Source organism: Nothoprocta perdicaria, unplaced genomic scaffold (assembly GCF_003342845.1).
Source record: "Nothoprocta perdicaria isolate Ctin4 unplaced genomic scaffold, notPer1 scaffold_217, whole genome shotgun sequence".
NCBI classification, from domain to species: domain Eukaryota; kingdom Metazoa; phylum Chordata; class Aves; order Tinamiformes; family Tinamidae; genus Nothoprocta; species Nothoprocta perdicaria.
The window spans coordinates 1,128,644-1,152,212 of NW_020455390.1; the positions used below are offsets into that span (position 1 = coordinate 1,128,644).

Genomic DNA, 23,569 nt, shown 5'->3' on the forward strand with positions numbered 1-23,569 from the left:
CTTGGTTTTTCCTAACAAAGTACTGATTTTCTGCTCTTTCTTCCCTTTTTTTAGCGCAGACTCGCAGTTGTGCTGTTCGATTTGCACTCTGTGTTCTCTCTATAGCCAACATAATCCTATTTTCTTATTACTTAGCCACATAATCAAAACGTCAAAGGCATTTCTATGCCTTGGGAATTCCCTTATTTTTCGCCTTAAAATTCCACTTGCAAACACGTCTGAAGCCCCTCGTTTATAATACAGAACAAAACCCTATTCAGTGACTAGAAAAAAAAGACCATGGAAGCATTTTGCATTGCAGCAAGCATCCCTGCATACAATAACTTAAGTCATTTTAGCAATACAGAATGGGTAGAACTGGTCGACATTCAGGGAGGAAAAGGGGAAAAAAACCCACTTTTTCGCATGTTTTCAGACCACTAAAAACAAAGTGGCTGCTGACCCGAAGGCTCTACTAGGTGGTGTTAACCACTCAGAGCGAACATCGTGTGTTGGGGCATCTTCTTGCTCCAAATCTCAGTCTGTGAACGCTGCTCTTCTGTTCTCCCCGCAGGCAAGTATGTCTACCAGCCCATGACGCCCGTGGAGCAGCTCCCGAGCACCGAAATACCCGTCCGCCCGCGGGAATCTGCCAACACCATCCAGATCTCCGTCTCCCTCACCGAGCACTTCCTCAAGTTCGCGCCCGTCTTCCAGCCGCCGCTGCCGCCGCCCTCGCCGCAGTTCTGCACCATCGCCGACCTCTTCATCGACAACTACCGGGTGAAATGCATCAACGGCAAGATGTGCTACGTGCAGCGGCAGCCCCCGCCGGCGCCGCACAAGGGCCGGCCCGAGGAGGCGCCCGCCCGCGATGCCTTAATCACACACGAGAGCAATACGCCAAAGCCGGAGCACTGCTCGTCCCCCTCCAGCTCCGAGGACTCCGGCATCAACGCCGTGGGCGTTCACTACGTGGAGTCGTGCGATGAGGACACGGAGGGGGGCGCGGAGCTGAGTTCCGAAGAAGACTACAGCCCTGACAGCAGCTGGGAGCCCGATGAGTGCCCGCTCCTGTCCCCCTCGCAGTGCGAAATGGAAGTGATCGAGACTATAGAAACCACCGTGTGAGCCAGCAAGGTGGAAGCAGATCAGTCCGGTTCCCACTCAGTAACGTTGCTTTTGTAGTATTTCTAATTTTCCGTTTTTCTGACAATCCCTTTTTTCCAGTGCGCTCCGTTTCTCAGACGGCGCCCGGGCGYGCGGCTCGCGAGCAGCCAGCTGGGCGATGGTGACGTGTCCTCAGCCCAAGGGACTCTCCTGTGTAAGACAGSGGTGAACCCTAGGACTTCTATGGGCGAAGGAGGCCCTGTGCGTGGYGTGGGTTACAGGGTGCTCGTAGGGCGATGCGTGCACGGGGTGTCTTGCTGGTGCAGCAAGGCTGTCCGCGAGCAGCGCGGCCCCAGTGTCCTCGCTCGTCCCCGCGGGGCCGGAGCCGCTCTCCTTGTGCCCACGCGTCCCCGTGTGTCGGCCCTCGTGCCCGGCACTGGGCAGCAGGGCAGGCCAGAGAACGCACAAAGTGCCTCCTCGTTCCGCCAGGCTACGCACCCGGCATCCGCAGGCTCCGAAACCTCCCGAAAAGGCGATTCCTGCTCCGGAGGTCGGTCATCGCCTGCAGCCAGGGAGTCACTGTCCTGTGTGGGTCTTGCGGAAGGGGGTTGGCCCTTTTGCTGCTTAGCGGGAGGAAGAGGAGGGAGGGAGGAAGGAGCATGGCCCAAGCCATGACCCTTCTAGATGGAGGTGCCGAAGGGCAGGTGAAAGGCACTGACTACCTCCAAAACTGCCAAACGCCCTCAGGAGCGGCACCCGCGCACGGCACCAAGTGGCCTCAGGGCCCCTGTCTGCCTGAGGGATAACACGTTAAGAAGAAATAAGGTCAAAAACCCACTCCCTGGGCGCCCCACTGCGCTGGCGGAGCTCGGCCCAGCGCGGCAGCAGCGCTCGGTGGGTCACAGCCCAAGGTGACGCTGCCTGGGAGAGGCGCCCTCGCCTTCGCCCTCCTCCTCATCCAGTTCAGCAGCAGCATCTGAACAAGTTGTTCCTTAAACAGCTGCAAACACGAGAGCTGTTTTGCTGGTAGCTTTGTCTTGGCTACGCCTGGCAAAACAAAACTGTCTTTTCTCAGAAGATTTCAGTCAGCTCGAAGCAGTTGGAGTCAGTAATAACTGTGTTTTCAGCAGCATTACTGAATTTCTTTGTGTATTTACTGTTTACGTTTCAAAAGTCAGTGGTGAATATAAGGCTGTATAAACGTGTACAGTTTAGTGACTGATACTAGGTTGTAGTCTGTGTTCTAGAATGGCTCATCGCTCTCACTGTATCCTGACGACGTACTACTAATTTTATACACTTTGTAATCCGTAACTTTAGAAAATGTTTAGGTAACGGTGCGTGTGCGCGCGTGCACCCGCGCGTGTGCTAGGACTTTAACATACATGGCTAGGAAGTGATCCTGTACTTTTTAGACTAACACTTTCAGACAAAAACAATAGGTTTTATAGTTTTGATGACTTCTATAAAAAGTGCAATGCTTGTTAAATGAGGAGTTTGGGCCAGTGCATGAGCAGATACATTTTCACGAGGCACTTAAAGGTATTCCAGTGTTCTGAGGGCATTTAAACRAAGGCTGTAGTAAACACTAAATAGGATTTATTTATTTTTTAAGGGGGAGGGGGTTGTCTTTCTTGGTTAACCAAGGTTTCTAACAACGTTTTGCTGTCTTTTGACCAGACACATTTCATAGGTAGAAGAAGGCATTATGTATAAGCCTACAGCATTTACTCACATTTAATCTTTCACGTGTAACCTGCGTGGAGAGCTGTCGCCCTCGCGCGTGTGCCTGGCGGGTGCGTCCTCCCAGGTACCAATGGCAGCAGGACCTGCCACCCACTGTCACGGGTGGGGTGCCAGGCCCAGCAAGGGGGACCAGGACCCTCCCACGTGGCAAGAGGGAGCACAYGGGGGGCTGCTTTTAGGGTAGTGACAAATCAGTGGGGCTTTTTTTTGCCCACGAATTACCCTTAAGATCCTGCAGTCTTGCAGCTTCCTATCACTGTCGGCAAGATTCCTTCTTTCTTAACTGTAAGTAATTAGCAATATTCACAAGCTGTGAGTATCTCTTATACCAGGATTTGTTCGGATGTCTTAAGCACAATAAGCTGCCTCTCCCTTCTGTTGTACCTGTAAAACGGCCGTGGAGCAGCCTGGTGTGGGACAGGGCCAGTTCTGGGAAGTGTTTTAGCCGCCAACACTGTGGCCCCTTTCTCGCCGAGCTCACATCACTCACCTAGGTCAGCACCATCGTCCTCACACCACGGGGATTTCTTTTCTTTGCACAAACACGGGCAAAGCTCTGCTCTGCAAGGCTTGCCCTGAGCTACTTGCTCCACTCTGCCTGGGAGAGGTGTGTATGTTACTTCTTTAATAAAATACTAAACAACTGGAGCCCTTCTGCTTGTCCTGAATAACTGTGTGTTCTCCATAGTGCAGTGAAGCCTTCTGAGGTTTCCAGCAAAGGAGCGGTCACTCATGGCTACATGCCACAAGGGCACCTTGAAGCACCTGCTACGGGCAGAAATGCAGCAGAGCCTCGTGCAGCAGGTCCTGTCCAGGCTAAGGGATGGCCCGAGTACGGGGCTTGGGGGGAAGACCCGACATTGGGGTTCGACTTGGCTATGTAGGAACAAGCTGCCCACAGCAGGACAGGGCCCAGACACTTTGGTGCYGGCACCCGGTGGCCGCGGCACTGGAAGGCGGCAGCCTGTGGCTCGGCCAGCCCCGCAGCCACCACCGCTCCCCGCACACACAACCCGCACAGCCGGATTCCACCAGGGGCTGGTTTTTAATGGGGGGTCRGAGGAACAGCCCGCGCCCGGGTGAGCTCCCTCACACGCACAGCGTTTCCTGGCAGGCTCCAGCCTTGCCAGGCCCACGGGTTGGTGCCATCCAACCATCCCGGGCTCTTTCCCGGAGGCAGCAGGCCAGGCAAAACAACAGCTTCCACAAGCACTAAAATTAACACCCAGTGCAGCACCCGTGAGCAGCCTCACCGCAGCCCCTCGGGACACACAGGTGCTGGGCACACGCAGGCTTTGCACCCTTAGCCCACGGCGCACACGTCCCAGGGCTTGTGCAGGCCCCAGGGCCACGCACTGGGCAGGATGGGGAGAAGTCCAGGGTGACGGTGGCCAAGCCACCCTGCACCAAGGCCCCAGACCAACCGTGGTTCCCGCGCCGGGCGGGAGGGCAGGAGCGCTAGTCCTGGGCGAGCGGAGGGGGAGCCAGGTGCAGCTGGAACGTCTCGTTCTGGAAGACGCTGCTGGTGGCAGTGTCGCCGTGGGAAGCGCTGAGCAGCCCGTGCTTCTCACCACCGTGCCCGCGGGACAGCTCCGTCAGCAGAGCCAACTGCGGGACAGAAAACACGCAGCCTGAGCTGGAAACACTCAGGGTGAGGTGTGGAAGGACCTGGAGAGCTCACCTGCTCCCCACAGCAACCAGAACCCGCCAGCCATCTGCTGTGGCAGGAGACAGCAGGACCCACTTGGACTATCTTTACCAATTTAAAGCCCAAAGGAAAAGCAGCAGAACGAACCCTGGAAGTGCCTCGGTTGAGCTGGCAGAGTTGGTCAAAAGCTTGGATTTGCTGAGGATCCAATGGAGACTCTGAAGCCACCTGATAAAAGATAAGAAGGTTACAAAAGCAACGCACGAGATTCAAATTGATCTCCCTAGAAATTCATCCCTGCTCCCAGTTGCCTGCCTGGAGCAGCCAGGGCGCAGCCTGGTAGGAGAGGACAAAAAAGACCATCTTTCCACTTCTGGAGTCACTTCTGCTCACGCTGTAGGGAAGGGCAAGCTCTCCCCTGGGACCAGCTGGGAAGCGACGTGCTGAGGCTCCCCAGGTAAGCTGCCCTCCCTCTGCTTTCCCCCGGGATTTCTGCCTCATTTCCCCAGGCCCCGCTCCATCTCCCTGCTGGCTCACAACACACAGCAGCAGGCTGTGATCAGGCACAGATGGCTCAGGGCTATTACTGGGGAGCACTTACTATTTAAATTACTACTAAAGTTGTCTCCCAAGGTCCCTCTTTTCCCCACACCATAAACTAAACGCTAGGAAGCAAGGGGGAAAAGGCTAGGGGGAAAAAAGGATGATTCACACATGGGGAGCAGTCACATCCCAAGAGAATTTGGGCATGACGGGCACGGAGCTGCTGCCAGCAGTGCCAGCCTTGCAGGTGTGAGTCCGAGGAACACGAGCAGGCTGGATGCAAGGGCAAAAGCACCAGGTGCAGACAAAGAAAAGAGATTTGCAGAGACCCTTCATTGCACCACAAGGTTAAGGCGCCGCGCGACAACAGTGCTACTATAAACCAGGCTGAGATGCAAGCTGCTTTAAAAGGCATCGTTTAACTAGGCCGGGGAGGGAGGGTGAGGTTTCGCATTCTGGGCGGCTCGATCCGTTTGATCGCATCACAATATTTCTATTTTGAACATTTCTGCTCGTGTTCCAAAACAAAAGCATCACGCAGGAGCCGCGCTGGGTGCCAGGGAGAACAGCCGCGCTCCCRAGCCGCAATCTGGCAGCTGTCATCTCTGGGGATCTATTTTTATGGGAACGCTCAATATTCCTTCTTAAACATTTTCTCAAGAAAACAGACACTTCCCAGGGGCTGCTAAGCCACAGTGCTACAGCCCTACAGCAAGGGGCTGCTTATTGGATTTGAATTTACCTTGACTCTCTTAGGCAGCGGATCAAGCCCAGTGATCCGCCAGTATCGCTGCCTTCAAGGCTCGAGTCCTGGTGTGGGGAGGTCRTGGAGCCAGGGATGAGGGAGGGATTCGGAGACAGGAGAGAGGGGCATTTGACCACTGATCACATCAACTTGGGGGCGGCAGCTCAATTTTCAATCAGTACCCAAGGAAAGTCAGGCACAGCCCTGGCACCCGGGCAATGAAAACCACTTTTGAGACACTCRAGCAGCGTGAGAGGAGGGCAATGACCAGAGTGCGGATCCTGCACCCTGGGTGTCCGTGCTGACTTGGATTTCTCCCCCTCGGGATGTTATTTGTATCACAAAACCTCTCTGCTAAGCAGCCATCACAGGGCCAGCGCCTGTATTKGCAGCACAGCCTCCGAACCAGGAAGCCCAAGGGTCCCATTCCCGCTGCTGACAGGGAGCAAAGCATTCCCAAGGGACAGCTAGCTCACACTCCCTAGGAAAAAACTGAACGCACACGGAAAAACAGCCAAACATGGAAAAAAATAAACACAGAAAAAAAGTCGAATAAATACGGGGAAAAAAAAAGTAGAACAAACATGGAAAAACCTGCTGGACAAACTGCGGCAGCGATTCCGCGCTGCGGGCGCCCCTYGGGGAGCCAGCGTCCCGGCTGGGAGCGACCCGCGGCTCCCGGCATCGGAGACACCAACAGGTTGCAGCAGCCCCTGCTGCACTTAAATAAGTCTGTTCCACAGATCCTCCGAGCCAGGGACTGTTTTGTTGGAAGGGAGCGGCTTTCACGTAACCCTAGGAGCGTGGCRATTGATCCAAAGCTACGGCAGGGCCTTTTCCCGTTAATCCTGCAGATGGGAACACTGCTGCACAAGAAAATGCACAGAACTGCCCGTCAATAAATGGGTATTTTCAGAGTTGTGAAACCTTTGCAGAGTGCTGGTACTTGCTGGGAGTCGGGATGAGAGCTCCTGGCTGCGCTCACACTGGGGCAGGAGGTTCCAAGCACATCCCCCATACGGGTCCTTCAAGGAAGGGCTACCACCCGATCCAGTGATGGTTCTGCAGTGGTTTGGGACATCTCTCCACTGCCCCCGCTCCAGTTTCAAGGCAATTGCTATGGGAGTCATGCATGCAAAGCAGGAATGGAAAAAAAAGCCGCCCTGTCTGCTGGGCTGTCGCTCTGCATATAAATCTCGGCGGCGCTGCAAAATCCAAAGTGACAGCCTTTGTTTCAGCAGAGCACGACCAGTGCTGCGAAACGCACTCCAGATGCTCAGTGGCATTTGTCAGGATGAGGCAGCTTTTATTGCAAAGCTTGCAAAGAAAATAAATATCGAAAGGGGAGATCTCACTGTGGGGAGGGAAACGGGAAAAAAGGCATCAGGGTGTAGTAAGAGACAAAGTATTTGGGGTCTTTCAAAGTACCTGGATTAGCTCCCCACAGATCTATGGAAAAGGTTCCTAGAAGCAGGAATGGGGTGTAGAAGATGCAGGGAGTGAGGAGCACTTGTATTTCTGAGCTTCTCCTTGGGCTCCCTGTTTGTTATGTGCCCCAATGCCAGACAGGGAGCAGCAGGAACAGCAGGAATAACAGCTTGGCCAGCACGAGGCTCCTGGTGCCAGCTGGGCCGAGAGGAAACGCGCGGGAGAGAACGGCGGTGCCAAAACCCTAGGAGACCTTGGGACTCTGCTCTCGAGGCTGGTGGCCAAGAGGCCGGGCTGGGAACAAGCCCTGATGGGCGGGCCCTGCCGGCCTCCCGCTCCTGCGAGCCCCGTGCTCGGCCTCTCCTCCTCTCTCCAACCCGCACGAGGCCGGCCAGGCTCCGGCCGTTGCTCCCTGGTCCTTCCGTGATAACAAAGCCGGGGTGCCAGGAGGTGTCTCGGCCACCYGGAGGCTCCGGGCAGGGCTGGGGAGCAGGGAATCGCTGCCGCTCCCTGCCCCAGCACTGAGGGGAAGCGGTGGYGCGCGGCCCGCCTGGCGCTACCGAGTCCTGCCGGGAGCCTTTCCTGGCCCACCTACCTCCTCCACACGTCTCCCTTGAAGCCCAGAGCCCCATCCGGACTGTTTTGCACTTCTTTCTGCCAGGACAGGTGCCCAGACCAGCGTCAGAGGGAAGAAACAGGGATTCTCCACCTGACCAACTGCTTGCTGAGAAGCTCAACAATAACCAAATCAAAGGCCCTGCTATCAAGCGCCAGGCACCTTAATGACTAACATCCTTTTAGTCCAGACTTTCAAAATTAAACCTGCCCTTTCCCCCCTAGCTGAGCACATTCCTTCAGGTCAGGTTTAGAGGTTAAAACAATAGTTCTTCAATGCCGCCTGATCCGAGGGCCAGWGCCAGGATGTCACTGCAACAGGCCGGTACATGAAATCCGTAAGCAGCCAGGTTGGACCATCATTGATCCACGGCCTCCATGGGGAAGCTTTCCTGCCCGTCACATATCCCAAACTAATACAGTTGGACTGCGAGGGTTGCGCTGCGCTCCAGAGAGCCCTCGGAGATTCCTTTGCTCCGAAGTCTCCCTTCAAGCAGGAAGCTTCTTTTTTGGTTAATGCAGAGGCTGATTGAAGTTGACTAACGCTGTTAGCGATCTCGGCATCAGAACTGATTTGATAGAAATGGAAATAATTTGCCAGAAGAACACCGAGGCAATACTATAAAAACATACTCCAAGATTGAATTCCTTCGCTTTCACGAGTGAAAATCCTTCACTCCTCATATTGGTGACAGGCTGGTGGCAAAGGCACAAAGCATCCTAGGGTACCAAGGACCAGACCCTCCTCAGTGATAACCTCCTCTCAGCTCCCCCAAGTGCAATATTCCTGGAATACATCCCTGCAAGATGCCTGTTTGTTTGCTTACAACCTCTAGTACCATGCCAAGGACAAGTCAGAAGCATCCTATTGAGTTGTGCTTGCATTAAGAACGGTCAAATATCTTCCAGTGCTAATAAAATACAAGCCAATGATCTGTGCTTCTTCCCCTCTGCTCCAGCTGCAGTCGCCTTGTTTCCATGTAAGCGCCTTCAAGCATTTTAAGAGCATTTATAGCAAGTCAAATCCTTTCCACGTCTTTTACCCAGAGCCAGGCTATCTGTCTGGAAGGCAGAATGGGGGCTCTATGATCCAGCCACGAGAATACACTCACTTAYACTACAATTTTTGTATAAACACAGCTCCATATAATTTGAAAGGAATTGCCCAAAAGGCTCGTCCCAGGCTCTTACAAACCAAACAGAGCAGTGGATGTATCTAACAGGCATCCAGCTTCCTTTTGCACTGGTTAGCAGTCCCCAGACCTTTGGGATGGAAACATTTCCATTTCCAACTCTCTACACCCACACCCAAACAAAACATTCATAAATTTAACCAGTTAACTGCAGATACTGTCTGAGAGCTGCTGATCACACCCCTACCTGGAAGCAAAACAGGACATGAGAATAAGATGAGGGAACTCATCTTGTCCAGCCTAACTTGAAAAGAAACCATCTCATAAATCCTTACCTGTGCCAAGGATGTTCCAGTTCCTTTTTTCAACTCTGACAAGTTTTCACTCAGTTTGCCTCCYTTGTTGCTCGAGTTGCACTTGTAGCACGTCCACCTCATCACGCCTGCGGTTACCAACCCACACTCTTTGCTCAGTAGACACAGGGAATGGTACAAGTGGCCACAGCTGCAAAGACAAGAGAAAAACTCTGCTGGGTGTTTGAGGGCAGCCAACAGCATTACACTTCAGAAGGGAAATCTCTGGCTAGGARAAAATCAGGCTGCTTATCTGTAACAGTAGATCAGCAGCACGAATATTCCTTCACACACCCAGCAGTATTTCCAGACTTTGAGAAATAACAGCAGATGCCCAGGTGCCGATACAGCTATAGATCATAATGCCAAGCTCACCCTCTGATTTTACATCTGCCTGCTCACACACAGAAGTATCGGAGATACTGAAGCATAAACCAGGGCTGCAATAGACTTAAGAGGTACAAGTAAGCAAAAAAAAAAACCCAGGATGCTGCAATTGCTTCTTGGGGGCTTGATGGATATGTAGTATGCCAAGCTTCACCAACACAAAGCACTGCATTTGGGACAGAGCAAGCAGCTGGCAGCAAGACAGTGTCCCCAGTTGTACCTCCTGCATCCAGTTTCCAGCCCATTTAAGCTTCATGAATATCCCCAAAGAGCTTCTGCAGCTCCAGACCTGCCATRTCCTTCAGTAAAGGCACCTAGGTGGCTGAGACTATCAGTTGGGACCACRCTATCCAATTCCACCAGGAAATCACCTCCTGCTAACACAGGCATTGCTGGCATAGATGGCAGATAAACTGAGAACTAGCTGAACTGCTCTCACACAGTTGCAAGGCAATGCTTTTCATCTGAGACAGAGCTGGCTGCACGCAAAGAATTATCCGTGACTTTACCTGAAAACAATGATTTCATCAGCAGTTTCTTGCCTTCTCTTGTACTGCTGCAGACAAATGCAGCAGTAATCCTGCTTGGGGGTAAGCCCTCTAGTGACAGAAGCTCTTAGGTTACACAGGGACCAGTGGAGATCGTGGTTTAACAGATTCGTGGTTGTCTCTAAAAGGGTCTGCGGGAAAGGAAATAGGCAGAATAACCAGGATATTTTGTCATCTCTGCAGAAATGCCATCCTGATCAATTCATCATAACAAGGAGCTTAGCAGATTACTAAAAGCAAAAGCAAAATTTATTCTCTTTATACCTCATTATATATTTTATGGCCACTATCTCTAAATACCCTTTTATCATACGTTAATGGAGGCAGTATCTTTTCACTCTTAAATAATGCTTTATTGATTTTTGTCCAAGATTACTGAGGGAGATGCAGAGTCTGTGCTCTGCCACGCTTCTGCTTGCCTTTTTGCCTCTCCCTGTCAAGAAACTGTTTATATCCCTCATTTTATTAGATATGGGTAGATAAAAATCAGAGCTCAAATGCCCTATCACAATTAAAATATGAAAAAAACACGAATCTCTCATTTGCTAGTTCTCCCCACCTAAGCTTGCTGTTTCTGAAGAAGCAGAAGTGGAATATCCTTAATTTTTAGAAGTTCCTGCTTCCTTCAGCAGCAACAGGGATCAGATGCTTCTGGTCTATGACCAGTCACAGAAGCTTTCAGATCACCTGGGGATCCTCAGGAGGACACAGCCTGGTCCAGATGTGACACACACCTGCATCGGAGTACCTCTAGGACACGGGAGATCAGAGGGCCCGTGTGGCTACGAGCAAACCTTCCCCAAGAGCTCAGAGGAGAGATAACTGCTCTCTCTACACTCAGCCCTCTACAGTAATGCTATTTCCCATTTTATTTTTAAATTGGATGATGCCACACTGAGGTTTAAATAGCAGCTAAGAGGCTAGTGCCATGTGGTTGGAAGAATTGATGGAGGGTTGGAGGAAGTGTACGTATTCCGTTTTAGAAATGAGGGGTTTTACTAAAAAGTTGAAGTCTGAAGGCTACTTGGGATTTAAGGAATGAAATATAGGTAAAATCACATCAAGTGGCAAAGCACAGCATTACTATGGGGAAGCAGAAAAACATCCTAATATAAAAAACACATTTAAAACCATGTTAAACGACCAGCTATGTTGCTCTTGTGCCTGTGAACTTCTACCTGAAAGATAAGTTGGAGAAAAAATAGGTACATTTTAGTATAAAATAAAACTATAGAAGTGTCCACATGATGATGTACTTGTCACTCACTTGCAATCTGTTTGTGAGTAATACGAATTCATCCTCCCTTYTCCCCATGTCTCCCTGATTGCACAAATAGACTAACTGGACATGCAATTGAAGCCTGCTGTGCAAATGAAAGCAGAAATTCAGACAGCTGAAAAGAGCCTCCTTATGCAGCTGTGGACAGCACTGAAATGCATGAACTCACTTGTTCGTAGTTAAAGGTATCCAGCATGCCCAGGACAAGTCCTTGAATTTCTCCAAGTTTCCCTTTTCCATAAACAGGATCCTGTGTGAAGAAGTGAAAACCAAAGCTGACTTGTGTACGTCATGAGAAGCATTCTGGCCTCTTAATTTTCAGACTAGTGTCACAAGCACAAGTTATAATTCCAGATTTTAAACTTATAAATTTCACTAGGAGATGCAAGAGCTGAATGGGAAGCACATTTGAGGAATATCAAAGAAAACAGCAAAAGCAACATGTGCAGCACCAGGGCAGATGTTGACCATGGACATGCCACTGCTCAAGACCAAATKCTTCGGGTGTCTGCTGCTCAGCGGAGCCCAGGGCACCCTGCAGGCCTCCAGCTCCGCACCAAGTTTCTGCTCAGCTCAGGTTCTTACTCCCAAACTCGTTCAACATCCACTTGGCTGCAAGTTGGAGGAAGGCAGATCCAGCAGGCTGTGCAGCTGCCCCCACGTTCAGGAATGTTGGGACTCATACCACAGAAGACAGATGAACATCTAGAGATCTGCTCTCCATGGCTGGTGCAAACTCTCAAGGAGGAGAGGGTCAGAGCACTGGAGAGCGTTGGTAAGACCTTCCTTCCAGGGCATGGGYATGAGATTAAGGTAAAATATATAATATATATGAGTAGGGAACTAGCCTAGACACTAGAAAAGTGAGGGATGCTCAACAGACACCGGAAAGGAAGGAACCAGATAAGCAAATTCAGGCTAAGATGAATGAAAAAGGAGAAGGATCAGGGCTGATTTAATGCTGGGACTGAGAGTGAGGGAAAGAAAGGAGAATCCACAGTAAAAACAAAGTCCGCAAAGAGAGAAGTTGCCAAGAAGCTGCACTCTGACATACTTGGAGAGCTCCCCAAAGCAGCCACACCAAGTAGGTCGGGCAGTTTTGAACAGCAACCTTCACACAAAAGTGACAGGCAGAAACCAATGCTCAAGCCTAAATAAAACCAGCACTGAGTAATATCACTTGAATCAGAAGCAGCTGCAGGTCTCAAGACACAGAAGAGCTCAACACGCTGCCAAAGCTACTTTTGTGGTAGGTGAGCAGTGCAGACTCAACAGACACTGAGTTTTCTCTCTGTGTGCATAATTTAAGAGCAACAGCATGGAAAGCCCACAACACTGAGTCACCACATGAATTATGGAGAATAGGAGGGAAGCCAGGACTTCCAACACGACTTAAACGGGAACCACAACACACAGCAAGTTSTTTTTGTGAGCATCAGCTATTCGCCTTTCTAAAACATTTACACAGGTAGCTAAGCCAAGCTCAGCTTGAATCCTATGGGTGCAGCCATTTACGTAGAGCAAGCTGGTCTTGCCAAGCTGCAGGTAGAGATGCAACTTGTTTCTTCTGCTGGTAGAGGCAGAGGAAGAGAAGACAGGAAAAAAGAGAAAAGAAGAGGAGGCTACCTACAACTTTGCAGATGAGCAATGTGAGCCCCGGGGCCAACTATCAGTTCCTCAGTTCTTCTTGAGCCAAGTGGTGGTAGGTAGGTAGGTTGGAAGAGAACTGCCTGATCTAGACAGGAGAGCTTCAGCCAAGTGAGGGGTGAAGGTCACCCATGTTTCTTGTTGGTAGTGCTGCTTGGACTGCAATTCTGTACCTGCCTTGAGCATGAAATCCAGAGCTACCACCTCTGCAAACTGTAATCCTTTCTGGCAGGTYGCTGGTTTCAAGCCCCACAAAAATCTATAGTCACCAAAGCTTCATGGGATCAGTTGGTTTTGAAGGAGCAGGATTTCATTAATTCTGCTTTATTTATTTCTGCAAGCTTTTACACAAGCTCCAAACACCATCCACCACGGTGAATGGCCCATTACTAGAGGAAGTTGTGCCTGCTTGCAAAACATTCATGAAAGATTTCAGCTTTGTAAGGGAATTAATGCTCGGTCTTTCCCCCCTCTCCTGGCTGCATTCACATCCTTAATGGCACAATACATTTCCTTATGCTCAAGGGGATTGTTCCAGCATTTCTCCCAACACAGCTATTTCACACTTCCCTATTTAATAAATAATTTATAGCATTATACAGAATAAAAACATAATTACATTAATCATTATTTCATTTCCAGATTTCCATTATATAAAGCTGAGCCAATGTGCAATGAGAGATGGATGCCTAGAAACTACTTATTTCCTGGGAAAGCAGCACGGTCTGGTTGCAGCCCTTTGCAAGGTGCCCTTTAGCTCAGCATTTTGTCTGCAAAGTTAACATTTGCATAAGGTATAATCTCTAAGCAGCTAAGCCCAGCAGAGGAAGAAACACAGTCCACTAAAATTGGAATACTCTAATTCCCTCTTCAGAAAAAGGAAGATAATCTACCTCAGTTTATTGATGTCATTCACCTTAAAAAGGAAAATAAATAAATAAATAAACTGAGTTAATTCCTGGGCAGCTGTTCTGCTTGCCAGACCTGCAGCTCCAGGGCATCCATGCTCCAGCACAAGGGCCTGACCTCTCTCAGAAGGTCTTGAGGGCACTTTCAGTAACTCTCAAGCACCCCAGGGAATTTGGTGTTTTGCAGAAATATCTTCAGAGCTTCAGAAAGGCGGGATGTTCCCTGGAGCCCAGAAGGGCTCGTTAAAGAATTTCTGTGTAGACACTAATAAGAGTGGCCCAACAATAACACATTGACCCTGTGCATTGCTCAGAGCCACGACAGCAATCTTCCACAGCTTCAAAAATCAAGGACACAACTTGGCAGGAGGGGCCTCCGCCCAGGGCTGACAAAGCAGAGATGTAACCTCCAGTTCAGGACGCTGCTGGGCCATCCAGTCCCATRGGCCACGGATCCACGGGCCACGTCCCTGTCTCTTTCCCAAAATAACCCAGGGTTGCCTCTCAGTCACATGCAACCCCATTTGGAGATGTGCAACAAAACAGCAATTGCTATAAATGCAGCATGAGTAAAATTTTTTTTTTTTTTTTAAGGAATGGTAGGAAAAAAACATTTGATAGAATATTCTGTGCTGATAAGAAAGGACACTGTTGCCAGCAGCAAAGCTGAGGAAGGTGTTATGTCAAGCACAGAAGCTGCAGGCTGATAAGACCGCAGCACCGGCAAGTTATCAGTGGAGGAGCCTGGCTCCCAACGTGAGGTGAATGGCAAAGCTGCCACATATCACACAGACCATTTCCTCTTCTCTTAGCCCAGCAGGAGGGCTGACTACAGACATGCATTTCAAACCTATATTCCAAAAAACTGAAAAACAGGCAGTGATCTGGCTCGTGATTTATGACAGTTGAAGTAAGCAAGATTTAGAGGCAAAAAACCCCACACTTTTTAGAAGCCAACAGCTTCTAAAAGAGGCAACTAATCTGTTCAAAACTCATCTGCCATTGGGAATCAGAGGAATCCCAGAGATGCAGCGAGGAGTTGGTAGTTAACACCCCTTGTCCTCTGCTACACACAAGTGGTCCCGGGCAGATCAATTGCTCACGTCCATCTTGGTGCTTGCAAACATGTGAGTGAGGGAATAGGATCTACAGAGAGGAAGTCTTTGGGGGCAAAAATCATCTTAAAAAATGCTGTCAATGGATATCACCTTCCCCTTCCACAAGAACTTGCACTGAGTTTTATTACTCTTGTTCCTCTGTATCTGAGTGATAAGGTATCAATTGCTACTTCTGTGAAGTGTTATTCAATTTCAATTTACTCTTTCCCCAATCCATTTAGAAGACATCTTCTCTGCCCATCTCTTGCACTAGTTGCAAAGAAAAAAGTTTGCTTTAATTAATCTCTATTTTGTCAGAATAAATTTGTTAGGCAAATGGAATAAGAGAGGGCAATTTGCTCTCCCCAGCACAGGTACCCAGAGCCACACACATCTCCTTCACCAGGGACGGACACACGCAAGACATGATTCAAAGCCCTTCAGGCATCCATTCTCCTCGGCCTTGGTGGCATCACACCTACCGGTTCAACGTACAACTGACAAGTGTTTCACACCTCTGTTGCCTTCAGGAAGGATTTTTTGTATTACTACCTAAGAGAGTGACTTTGTAATAGCAGAAAGAGGAAGAAATATTTGGGAAAGGCTGCAGACAAGAATTTTTAAGTCTTCCCAGGAGACAATGAGTTCTTCTTCCTCCACATCGCAGTACCTCTGTAGTCACTGGTTTGCCTCCCTCCTCATCCTGATAATTCTCCGTGTAACCCAGGAAAGATCCTCTCTCAGCTCCCTCTTCCCCAGTTATCCCTTCACAACATCTGTAAAATTTCAAACCTGGGTTAAACTCCAAGGCTAGACAGGCTACAGGATCTGATGCTACAGTTAAAGCTATATGCAATTTGGTTATTCTAGAGGCTCAACACTTTGTACCTTCAATAAAAGCATATTTCATTTGATCTAATTTCCTACTCCCTCATTTACAACATCTTTCAACATCTTTAATTTTTCCAAATTCCAACAGCATGTGAAATACTAAGATCAAACCAGAAGGCTGCTAGAGGTGTCTGCTCACCTGAGAAACCTACAGCCCTTCTCTATTTTTCTCCTCTCAGGAACAGAAACTCTAAAGAGTAATTCAGCTCACACGTAGGTGCTGCATGGCTTCCAACAAATTCACTTCACATGTGTGAGAAGTTTGGCAAGGTTTTACCCCTGCAGCAACCCTCAGAACAGTCCAGGTTCAGTTCAGAGTAACTGCATCCTTTGAGATAGTATTTTATTTGGTTTGYAGAAATTACCTCAAATTTTACTCATTGTACTAACTCGATTACTTTGAATTACTCACAAGTCTCCTCACCTGTCTCCTCACAAGGACAGATCTTCCAGGTCATTCTATTGGCTTCTCCAAATTACATCTCAACAACTTAAGGCTCACTGAAGTACTTCAAACTAGACAGTTACTTTTAATGACACAGAAATTGATGTTAAATCAAGAACGTGTTCAGCTCTACCATGTTTGGTAGTTTTTTAGTTTGTTCATAGTTTGGTAACAGTTTGTTTATAATATTTTTCTTCTCTGCTGCAACTCACCTGTAGGATTCTCTGCAGGATTGAAGGAAGGGCTATAAATGAAGCCATGTTGTTCAGCACTTGCATTGTCAGACTCTTCAAAGCTGAAACATCAAGTGTAAAAAGCACCAGCAGCTTGTTAGGATTTCAGTAGAGAGAGGCTTACCTTTCAAATCAAAATGGTTTCGTTTTACTTCATGTTTTCCAAACCATTTTCTCTAAACCATTTTTAGATTTTTTTTCTTCTTCTGTGCATGCTTGACACCAAGAACGCACATACAGCTTTTTGGTAGCAGGAAGCATATTTGAAAGATTTCAATATGAGGATGCTTCTCCCCAGTCCTCCCACTCCCCGCCTGCATTCAACTTTCTCACATTTTGCAACTCTCTTGGTAGCATCGTCATTCACTTCTCTTATTGCTACCAAAAGCCAATCTGCAACCCCTGTTCATATGTCAGTCATGACTAAAGTGCCTAGAATTAACCTTTGCATTATACTTTTTTTTTTCCCACCTCCAACTCCCAACATTAAGAGCCTATTTTCAGCTATGTGCAGACCCCAGCAACTCAGCTTCTTYGTATGGGAAACAAGCTAGAGTGGTTTGGGAACTGTCTGTCTCAGGAAGGGAATCAAAATGGTTATGCAGGGATCCAAGTGCGTTATACCCTGTTATATCATCACTGCTGGTGCCACTTAAATAACCTCGGGGAGAATCAGAACAGAAAGTCTAGGGGACATTTTGAATTTAGAGAAAAAGATCAGCTGAGGAAAGAGTAATAGTGTTTAGTTTTTGGTTACTGATTCTTGCAAGGTTATCTCAATGGGCCCAGCTACAGCTAGAAGTTATTAGGAGGACAGAAGCAGAGGAAGGCCAGGCAGGATGCCAACCATAGCTGTCTCTTGTAATACGGTGAGATCTTCGGCCAGGCAACATCACAGTCACTGTGGAAAACAGGGCTGCAAGACGCCAGGACACATTATTCTGGCCCAAGAGGAGAACATTTAGGCCTCTCTCTAACTGCTCTCAAGTCTCCCCTAACATGAGGCTTTCCAAGATTCCAGATGTGCTACGGACACCTACAACGGTTGAATCTAGAGTAGATCTAGAGTAGACTGTATTCAAGTGTCACCAGTTTGATACACGACAGACAGATGGAGGCACAGGAGCAAGAACGGTGAGGTAGAGAATAGTGCATTATGTTCCAATAGGCATTAGTTCCTGCCTACAGTTAGTGCAGGCTCTAACCTACTTACGGCCTGGAAAGCTTCTGCACGTGCTGGGCAAGCTGGCTTTTCAACCAAGCYCATCCTCAAAGGGCCTGGGTGAGCAGAGGAGTCTGTGGTACAGCCTCTCTCCCACTGAGGAGCCAAAGTAGTTTCTGGCTGACAGCTACAGTTTACCCAATGCCCAACTTGAGCTCTCAGTCCTGCAGCCAGTACAGCTCAGAGCTACAGCAGGGAATTTAGGGCTTCAGCAATAAAACTGCCTTCTGCCTGTGTGATCCGTAGAGCAAGAGAGACTCCACACAGATACACAGACTTTTATTAGCATATGGGGCTGCAAAATGTCAAAATACTTACGCTCGGAGTATTGATTCTGTGAAGAACCAGACAATTTCTGTGGGGACATCATCGCCTCCAGCAAGGGAAACCAGAGAGCCTAAAGTAACAGAATAAAAGACACAACTGGTAAGAAAACAACAAAACTACAAATCAGATGTGACTAATATCACAGTTCAACTTTGAAAGACTAACTTCCACATGTTGAAGAACAGAAGAACAGAATTACACTTCCTCATGTTATAACATGCTTCAGGTGTTCTGCAGTTAAAAGTCTCAAAGCAAAGCATTTCTGGATGTGCCTTCAGTATAACTTGATCATGTTTTAGATCAACATATCACTCGACCTCCTCTGTACAACACAGCAACTGTCTGGAGCACAGCGTTGCCCTCTGAGAGGAGGGCCTGAGGTGGTCACTGTGCACACCGGACAGTACTCAGAAGAAATGACATCTTTTTTTGACTTCCAGCCATGCTGCATCTTCAGCAGCATGAAGGATAAGAAGGATGGGAGGCAGAGCAGCACAAAGACTGCTTGAGATGCATCAGGATCTGATAGGCAGGGAAAGGAAGGGACATGAGAGGAGACAGTTTCTAGGGACGCAGAGACCTTTGCCCGTTCTAGTGCTGAGCTTTTTAATCCCTCACCTCTCGCTGCTGCTGGTTTAAATTGTGTGAATTCCTCTGGCAAAGAGCAATTGTTTTCATTAAAGTATCTTCAATATCTTCCAGCAGCTCAGCTGAACCTAATTTGGGGGAGAAAACCACATTATAATTCTAAATATAGTTAGACATGTTAGTTATGTTTACTCCCAATCAACCTGCAAAAATAAACCCATGCTTTTCATCTGGCATCTGTTCTGTATAACACAAAACTACACTATAAAGACAGATCCTGATTTTTGTCACTTTTCCTGAAGAGCAGAATAAATTGGGCCTATAAAACAGTTCATACAATCTAATAAGGAAGATCTTAGTTGTGGTATAGGAAATGGCTAAGCAACAAATACGAGCTCTGCTTTTGATTACATGCCCTTGAGTGCTGGGGCTAGCTAATGGTGCAGGCATGCATACATTCATTTTCTGTATGTGAAACAGTCTCATTTTTCTGAGAAATCTACTTCAGAAAAGCTACTTTCAGATGCCTCTCATCACTGTCCACATATAATGATAAATACAGTTCCCTAACGAGTCTGAATAGATTTTTAACATGGAAAACATGTCTTGTAAACCAGGAAGAGTATCAGCCACAACCARAAGAGCTAACAAGGCGGGTGACCAAACACAGAAAATCCATCACAAAAGTTGTTTGCAAGTCCTGCTAGGGATCAGAGTAGCAGAGTCAGGAAATCCCATCACAGTAACCACCCACTACCATGTGAATATAAAAAATATCTGGAAATAGCCGAGGAATACATTCCTCGGCATAAAAGAGGATGTCATTATGCCAGGTGTCAMACACACATCTTATATTCTTGTCTGCCTCTTTTTGATAGAAAATGATTCTAAATTGACAACTTACTTTCATCAGGTTGCGTGAGCATCAGCAACTTGCTCTGCAATCGCTAAAACGAAAGAGAGAATCCACATCAAACCTGAAGAATTTTGATGTGTTGGTAAAAGACATGCTCACAAAGGCCCACCCTCACTTTCTCCCCCACAATGACTAACATAATACAAATTCCTTTCCCAATATGGGAAACAAAAGTTCAAAAATGATTCTGTCTTAAGCACAGTAAGTTTCAGTATCTATCTGTTATGCTTGGGAAGGCAATCTTCAAAACATGCCTGAAAAATAGACCTAGAGGCTGAGTTTGCAGCCAAGCTGAAGCATTGCTCTGTGACAGAACGTGAAGGCTGCCATGCACTCAAGCGGGGAACAAATTGAGCAGCAGTGACAATATCAAACCTTAACATGAGCTGATGAGGATCCCAGCAAGAATGCCACATACCTCAAGCATAACCAGAAAAGCACCGTGGATATCTCCCTTCTTCTCCAGTAAATACGAGGATGCTTCGTGGAGCTGATGTTTCTGTGTTATCTGAGTTAAAATAAAACAGGAATTTCTGTCTTGAAAAATTGGCCAGCTTTGTTTAGCTGCTAAGACAATAACAACTGGGTGGTCAGGGAGGGTTTGGCCTCCACGTGTCAGGGAGGGTTTGGCCTCCACGTGTCAGCAGGCACGTGGCCCAGTCTGAGCATTCCTACTTTGCCCCACACAGGCTATATGACACTTGTTTCTACAGTCACACTATTGCTGATAACACGATCAAAATCTTAAAAATGTAGGTACAAATCGAGATCCAGGACAGACCATTAATCAAAAATTTTGTAGCCAGCCATTCCTTCAGCATTGGTCCAATGTTGCCCATGTTGCTTTCCAAAGAAACCCTGATTCCCATTACTTTGCATGCCTCCCAACATATAAAAACTGCCAACATAAAGAACTCTTCTCTTCCTGTACCCTAAGCAAATTGGTAAGGATGATTTTATTTTCCTGGGCACCACAGTCTGTTTTCATACAAAACAACCCTGTGAGAAGCCAATCCACCTTCTGCAGTTAACTCGTCAGATTCAGCCTTTTCTCCCAAGTCCAGGGAGTAAATTTAGATTTAGTCTATTAAATACAGTTCACAATGCTACAAGAGATTAGTTTTGCAGCTTGAGAAGCCCAGCAGTGTCAGAATTGGATTTGGAGAGTATCTAGGAATTAACCCACTTTGAAGTGCTTTCACAGTACTTTAAATAGGTGGGATGTGATGCAAAGGTTTTCCCTAGCCTCAGTCCTYGTTCATTGCTCTCCTACCTGGATGGCTTCTTCCAGCCTGCAGTATTCCAGAACTTTCAGTGTCTCCAAAACCTGCTCCGGCCTGTAGCGACACAGCAGCTCAATGAACTGCTCAGTGACATAGGGGGGTAAGTGTATCAGGTCCTGATTGATGCCTTCTCTGGAATACAAAAGGCACAGAAGACCCATGTCAAACTCTAGTCCAGAAGGCTGGCTGAAAAGGAGAGTTTCTTACAGATTCTGCACTGGCTTTTGTGCTTAATATAGTGGGGAGAAAAGAAGGTGGAGGGGGGAAGAGAGGGAGTATTATTTAGTTCATTTTAATTGAGGGAACTCAATTATTGAGGGAACTCAGTTATTTAGTTTCCCTCCTCTTCTGTTCAGGGCCATGGGTGATGCTACTGGCATGAGCTCCTGAGCATGTTCAGAAGGCCAGACTGGGGTCTCCTGTCTAAGTTTAGACTACAAATAATAATCACCTTTAATAAATATGCCCCTCTAAAAAGCATTCTTCCAATTCCTTTCCACTGCAGAACACAGAATCAATTAYGGTTGGAAAAGACCTTCCAGATCATTGAGTCCAATCGTAAACTCAGCCATGTCCYTAAGGGCTTCACCTACACGTTTCTTGAACATTGTCAGGGATGGTAACTCCACCACTTCCCTGGGCAGCCTGTTCCAATGCTTGACTACTCTTTCCATGAGGAAATGCTTCCTAATGTCTAACCTGAACCTCCCTTGGCACAACTTGAGGTTGTTTCCTCTTGTTCTATCTGTAGTTATTCTGGAGAAGACCTGCCTCTCTACAACCTCCATTCAGATTAAGCTCCTTGGGCAGAGAAACAGCAAAACTTAATCTTCTGCAGGAARCACAGAAGTGTTTACCTAGTTCTGTTGCCTTTCTGGACAGAAATTCCTAATTGGGAGGGGATGTGTTGGTGGACAAACCCTAGAGCCTTGGGATGGAGAGGGTCTAAGACACAACCTGACCCTATCATCTTCTGGGAGCTACAAAAGCTGCCAGGATCATTACCCACTAAAGACCAGCCAAGCACCCAGTCCCTGGCACACTCTATAAGCAGCTTAATGTGAGTACAGTGTGAATACCTGATTATAAATGATATTTGCCTAGAAATGAAAGCCTCACAAGGACCGCACAGCATCCAAAGGATGGACACAATTGCACAGAAAAAAATGGTAACCAAACTGCTGTGTTCTGACACCAAATAATAAACCCCAAAGCCTAAATAAATCAGATTTTGATAATTTCAAAACCTAGCAGCCTAAAGACTTGCAGGTCCTGCTCAGTTCAGCATGACCAAGATCTCTTCAACACAGCCATGCCAAACATCTCCCCCACCATCATCTACACACACTTCTCTGGCAGAAAGGAATCACTACTGACTTCTCAGTACATACATTAATATTGTGGGTACAACGCATATTTCAAGGCATTTATTTATAGAGAAGAAAAACAACATCTTAGAATGAGGTTAAAACAATGAAAGCAAAGCAAAACCTACAATAAATAAATTTCAATTCCTTTATGTAGTACATTACCCATGCCTAGGCACACACTACATTCTGTTTTCAATGGCTGTTGATGATACGGATGCAGGGACATTTGGTTTTAATTTCCCTAGGCTGTTTCTATTAACCCCGTTCCCTTCTCTTCCTTCCTCCCTCTCCGCCTTCACCTCTTGCCGACTCCTTTAAAATAAATCTCCGGCTAAATTAAATAGGCCAAATAAATCCCTAATACCATTCCACCAACCCGGTACAGTTACACGAGCGCAATGAGTCAGAGTCATATGACCAAGCAATCCTTTGCATCTGAGACATTAAAAGCTCACTTTCTACTCCAAGGGTCTCTCTTTTAATAAGAATTTTACTCAGAAAAAGCCTATAAACRTTTAAATTAAGAGACAGGTGTTTTCAGGAGAACCTCATCAATTTATGTATCGACATACTGCAAAGCACAGGCACATCTGCAGATTAGGTCTTGCATAGTAAGATTTCTCCCTCCCTCTGGATATTGCTCAGCTCTTTCTGATGCATCTTAGAAAGAGACAACCTTATTGCACTGGTAACAGCCCATAGRCCCTTGAATGTCACCCTAAATAAATAAATAAATATATACATACATAAATCCAATCATTCCAGTGATTTAGCACCTCCACAGAGCATTTCTTCCCAGCAATGCTTTAGTGCTGACAGGACAGACCTTGGCACTTTGCTTTAAGGTCAGTCACTGCACAAATGAACTTGAACTGAATACTGTTTTCTTTACTTTTTCTGCATAAAATTCCACTATCTTCTATTTATTCAGTAGTCTGGTATCTGCAGTCCAGTCAGTTACCTTCCCTGCTTGGGATGCTGAAAATCCTACTGCACTGCAGAGAATTACCRGACTTTGGAACTCTCTTGCTGGAAATGAAGTGATATTAAGGCATAAACAGGGCACTAAACTTCCAGCTTGATATAGTTTCTGCTTAACTAAATCTCTACCTTTAAATCCTAACCAAA

At 47.4% G+C, this 23,569-nt stretch overlaps 2 protein-coding genes across 2 annotated transcripts in view; one reads left to right on the forward strand and one right to left on the reverse strand.

Annotated features, from left to right (window-relative positions):
* Nucleotides 1-559: 559 nt before the first annotated feature.
* On the forward strand, nucleotides 560-2,813 carry CUNH3orf70 (chromosome unknown C3orf70 homolog). Its single transcript, XM_026038725.1, has one exon. The coding sequence runs from the start codon at nucleotides 574-576 to the stop codon at nucleotides 1,108-1,110; it is 537 nt and encodes a 178-aa protein (XP_025894510.1). The 5' UTR covers nucleotides 560-573; the 3' UTR covers nucleotides 1,111-2,813.
* Nucleotides 2,814-3,861: 1,048 nt separating this feature from the next.
* The window catches only part of VPS8 (VPS8, CORVET complex subunit), a 55,154-nt gene continuing 35,446 nt past the window's right edge, over nucleotides 3,862-23,569 (reverse strand). The window contains exons 35-45 of the mRNA XM_026038739.1: nucleotides 21,062-21,203; nucleotides 20,207-20,296; nucleotides 19,777-19,819; nucleotides 18,903-19,000; nucleotides 18,276-18,354; nucleotides 16,715-16,797; nucleotides 11,684-11,764; nucleotides 10,197-10,366; nucleotides 9,283-9,451; nucleotides 4,631-4,711; nucleotides 3,862-4,443 (exon numbers count right to left, since the gene is read on the reverse strand). Coding sequence (XP_025894524.1) covers nucleotides 4,294-4,443; nucleotides 4,631-4,711; nucleotides 9,283-9,451; nucleotides 10,197-10,366; nucleotides 11,684-11,764; nucleotides 16,715-16,797; nucleotides 18,276-18,354; nucleotides 18,903-19,000; nucleotides 19,777-19,819; nucleotides 20,207-20,296; nucleotides 21,062-21,203 — 1,186 coding nt within the window. The 3' untranslated portion in view covers nucleotides 3,862-4,293. The remainder of the gene's footprint in view (nucleotides 4,444-4,630; nucleotides 4,712-9,282; nucleotides 9,452-10,196; nucleotides 10,367-11,683; nucleotides 11,765-16,714; nucleotides 16,798-18,275; nucleotides 18,355-18,902; nucleotides 19,001-19,776; nucleotides 19,820-20,206; nucleotides 20,297-21,061; nucleotides 21,204-23,569) is intronic.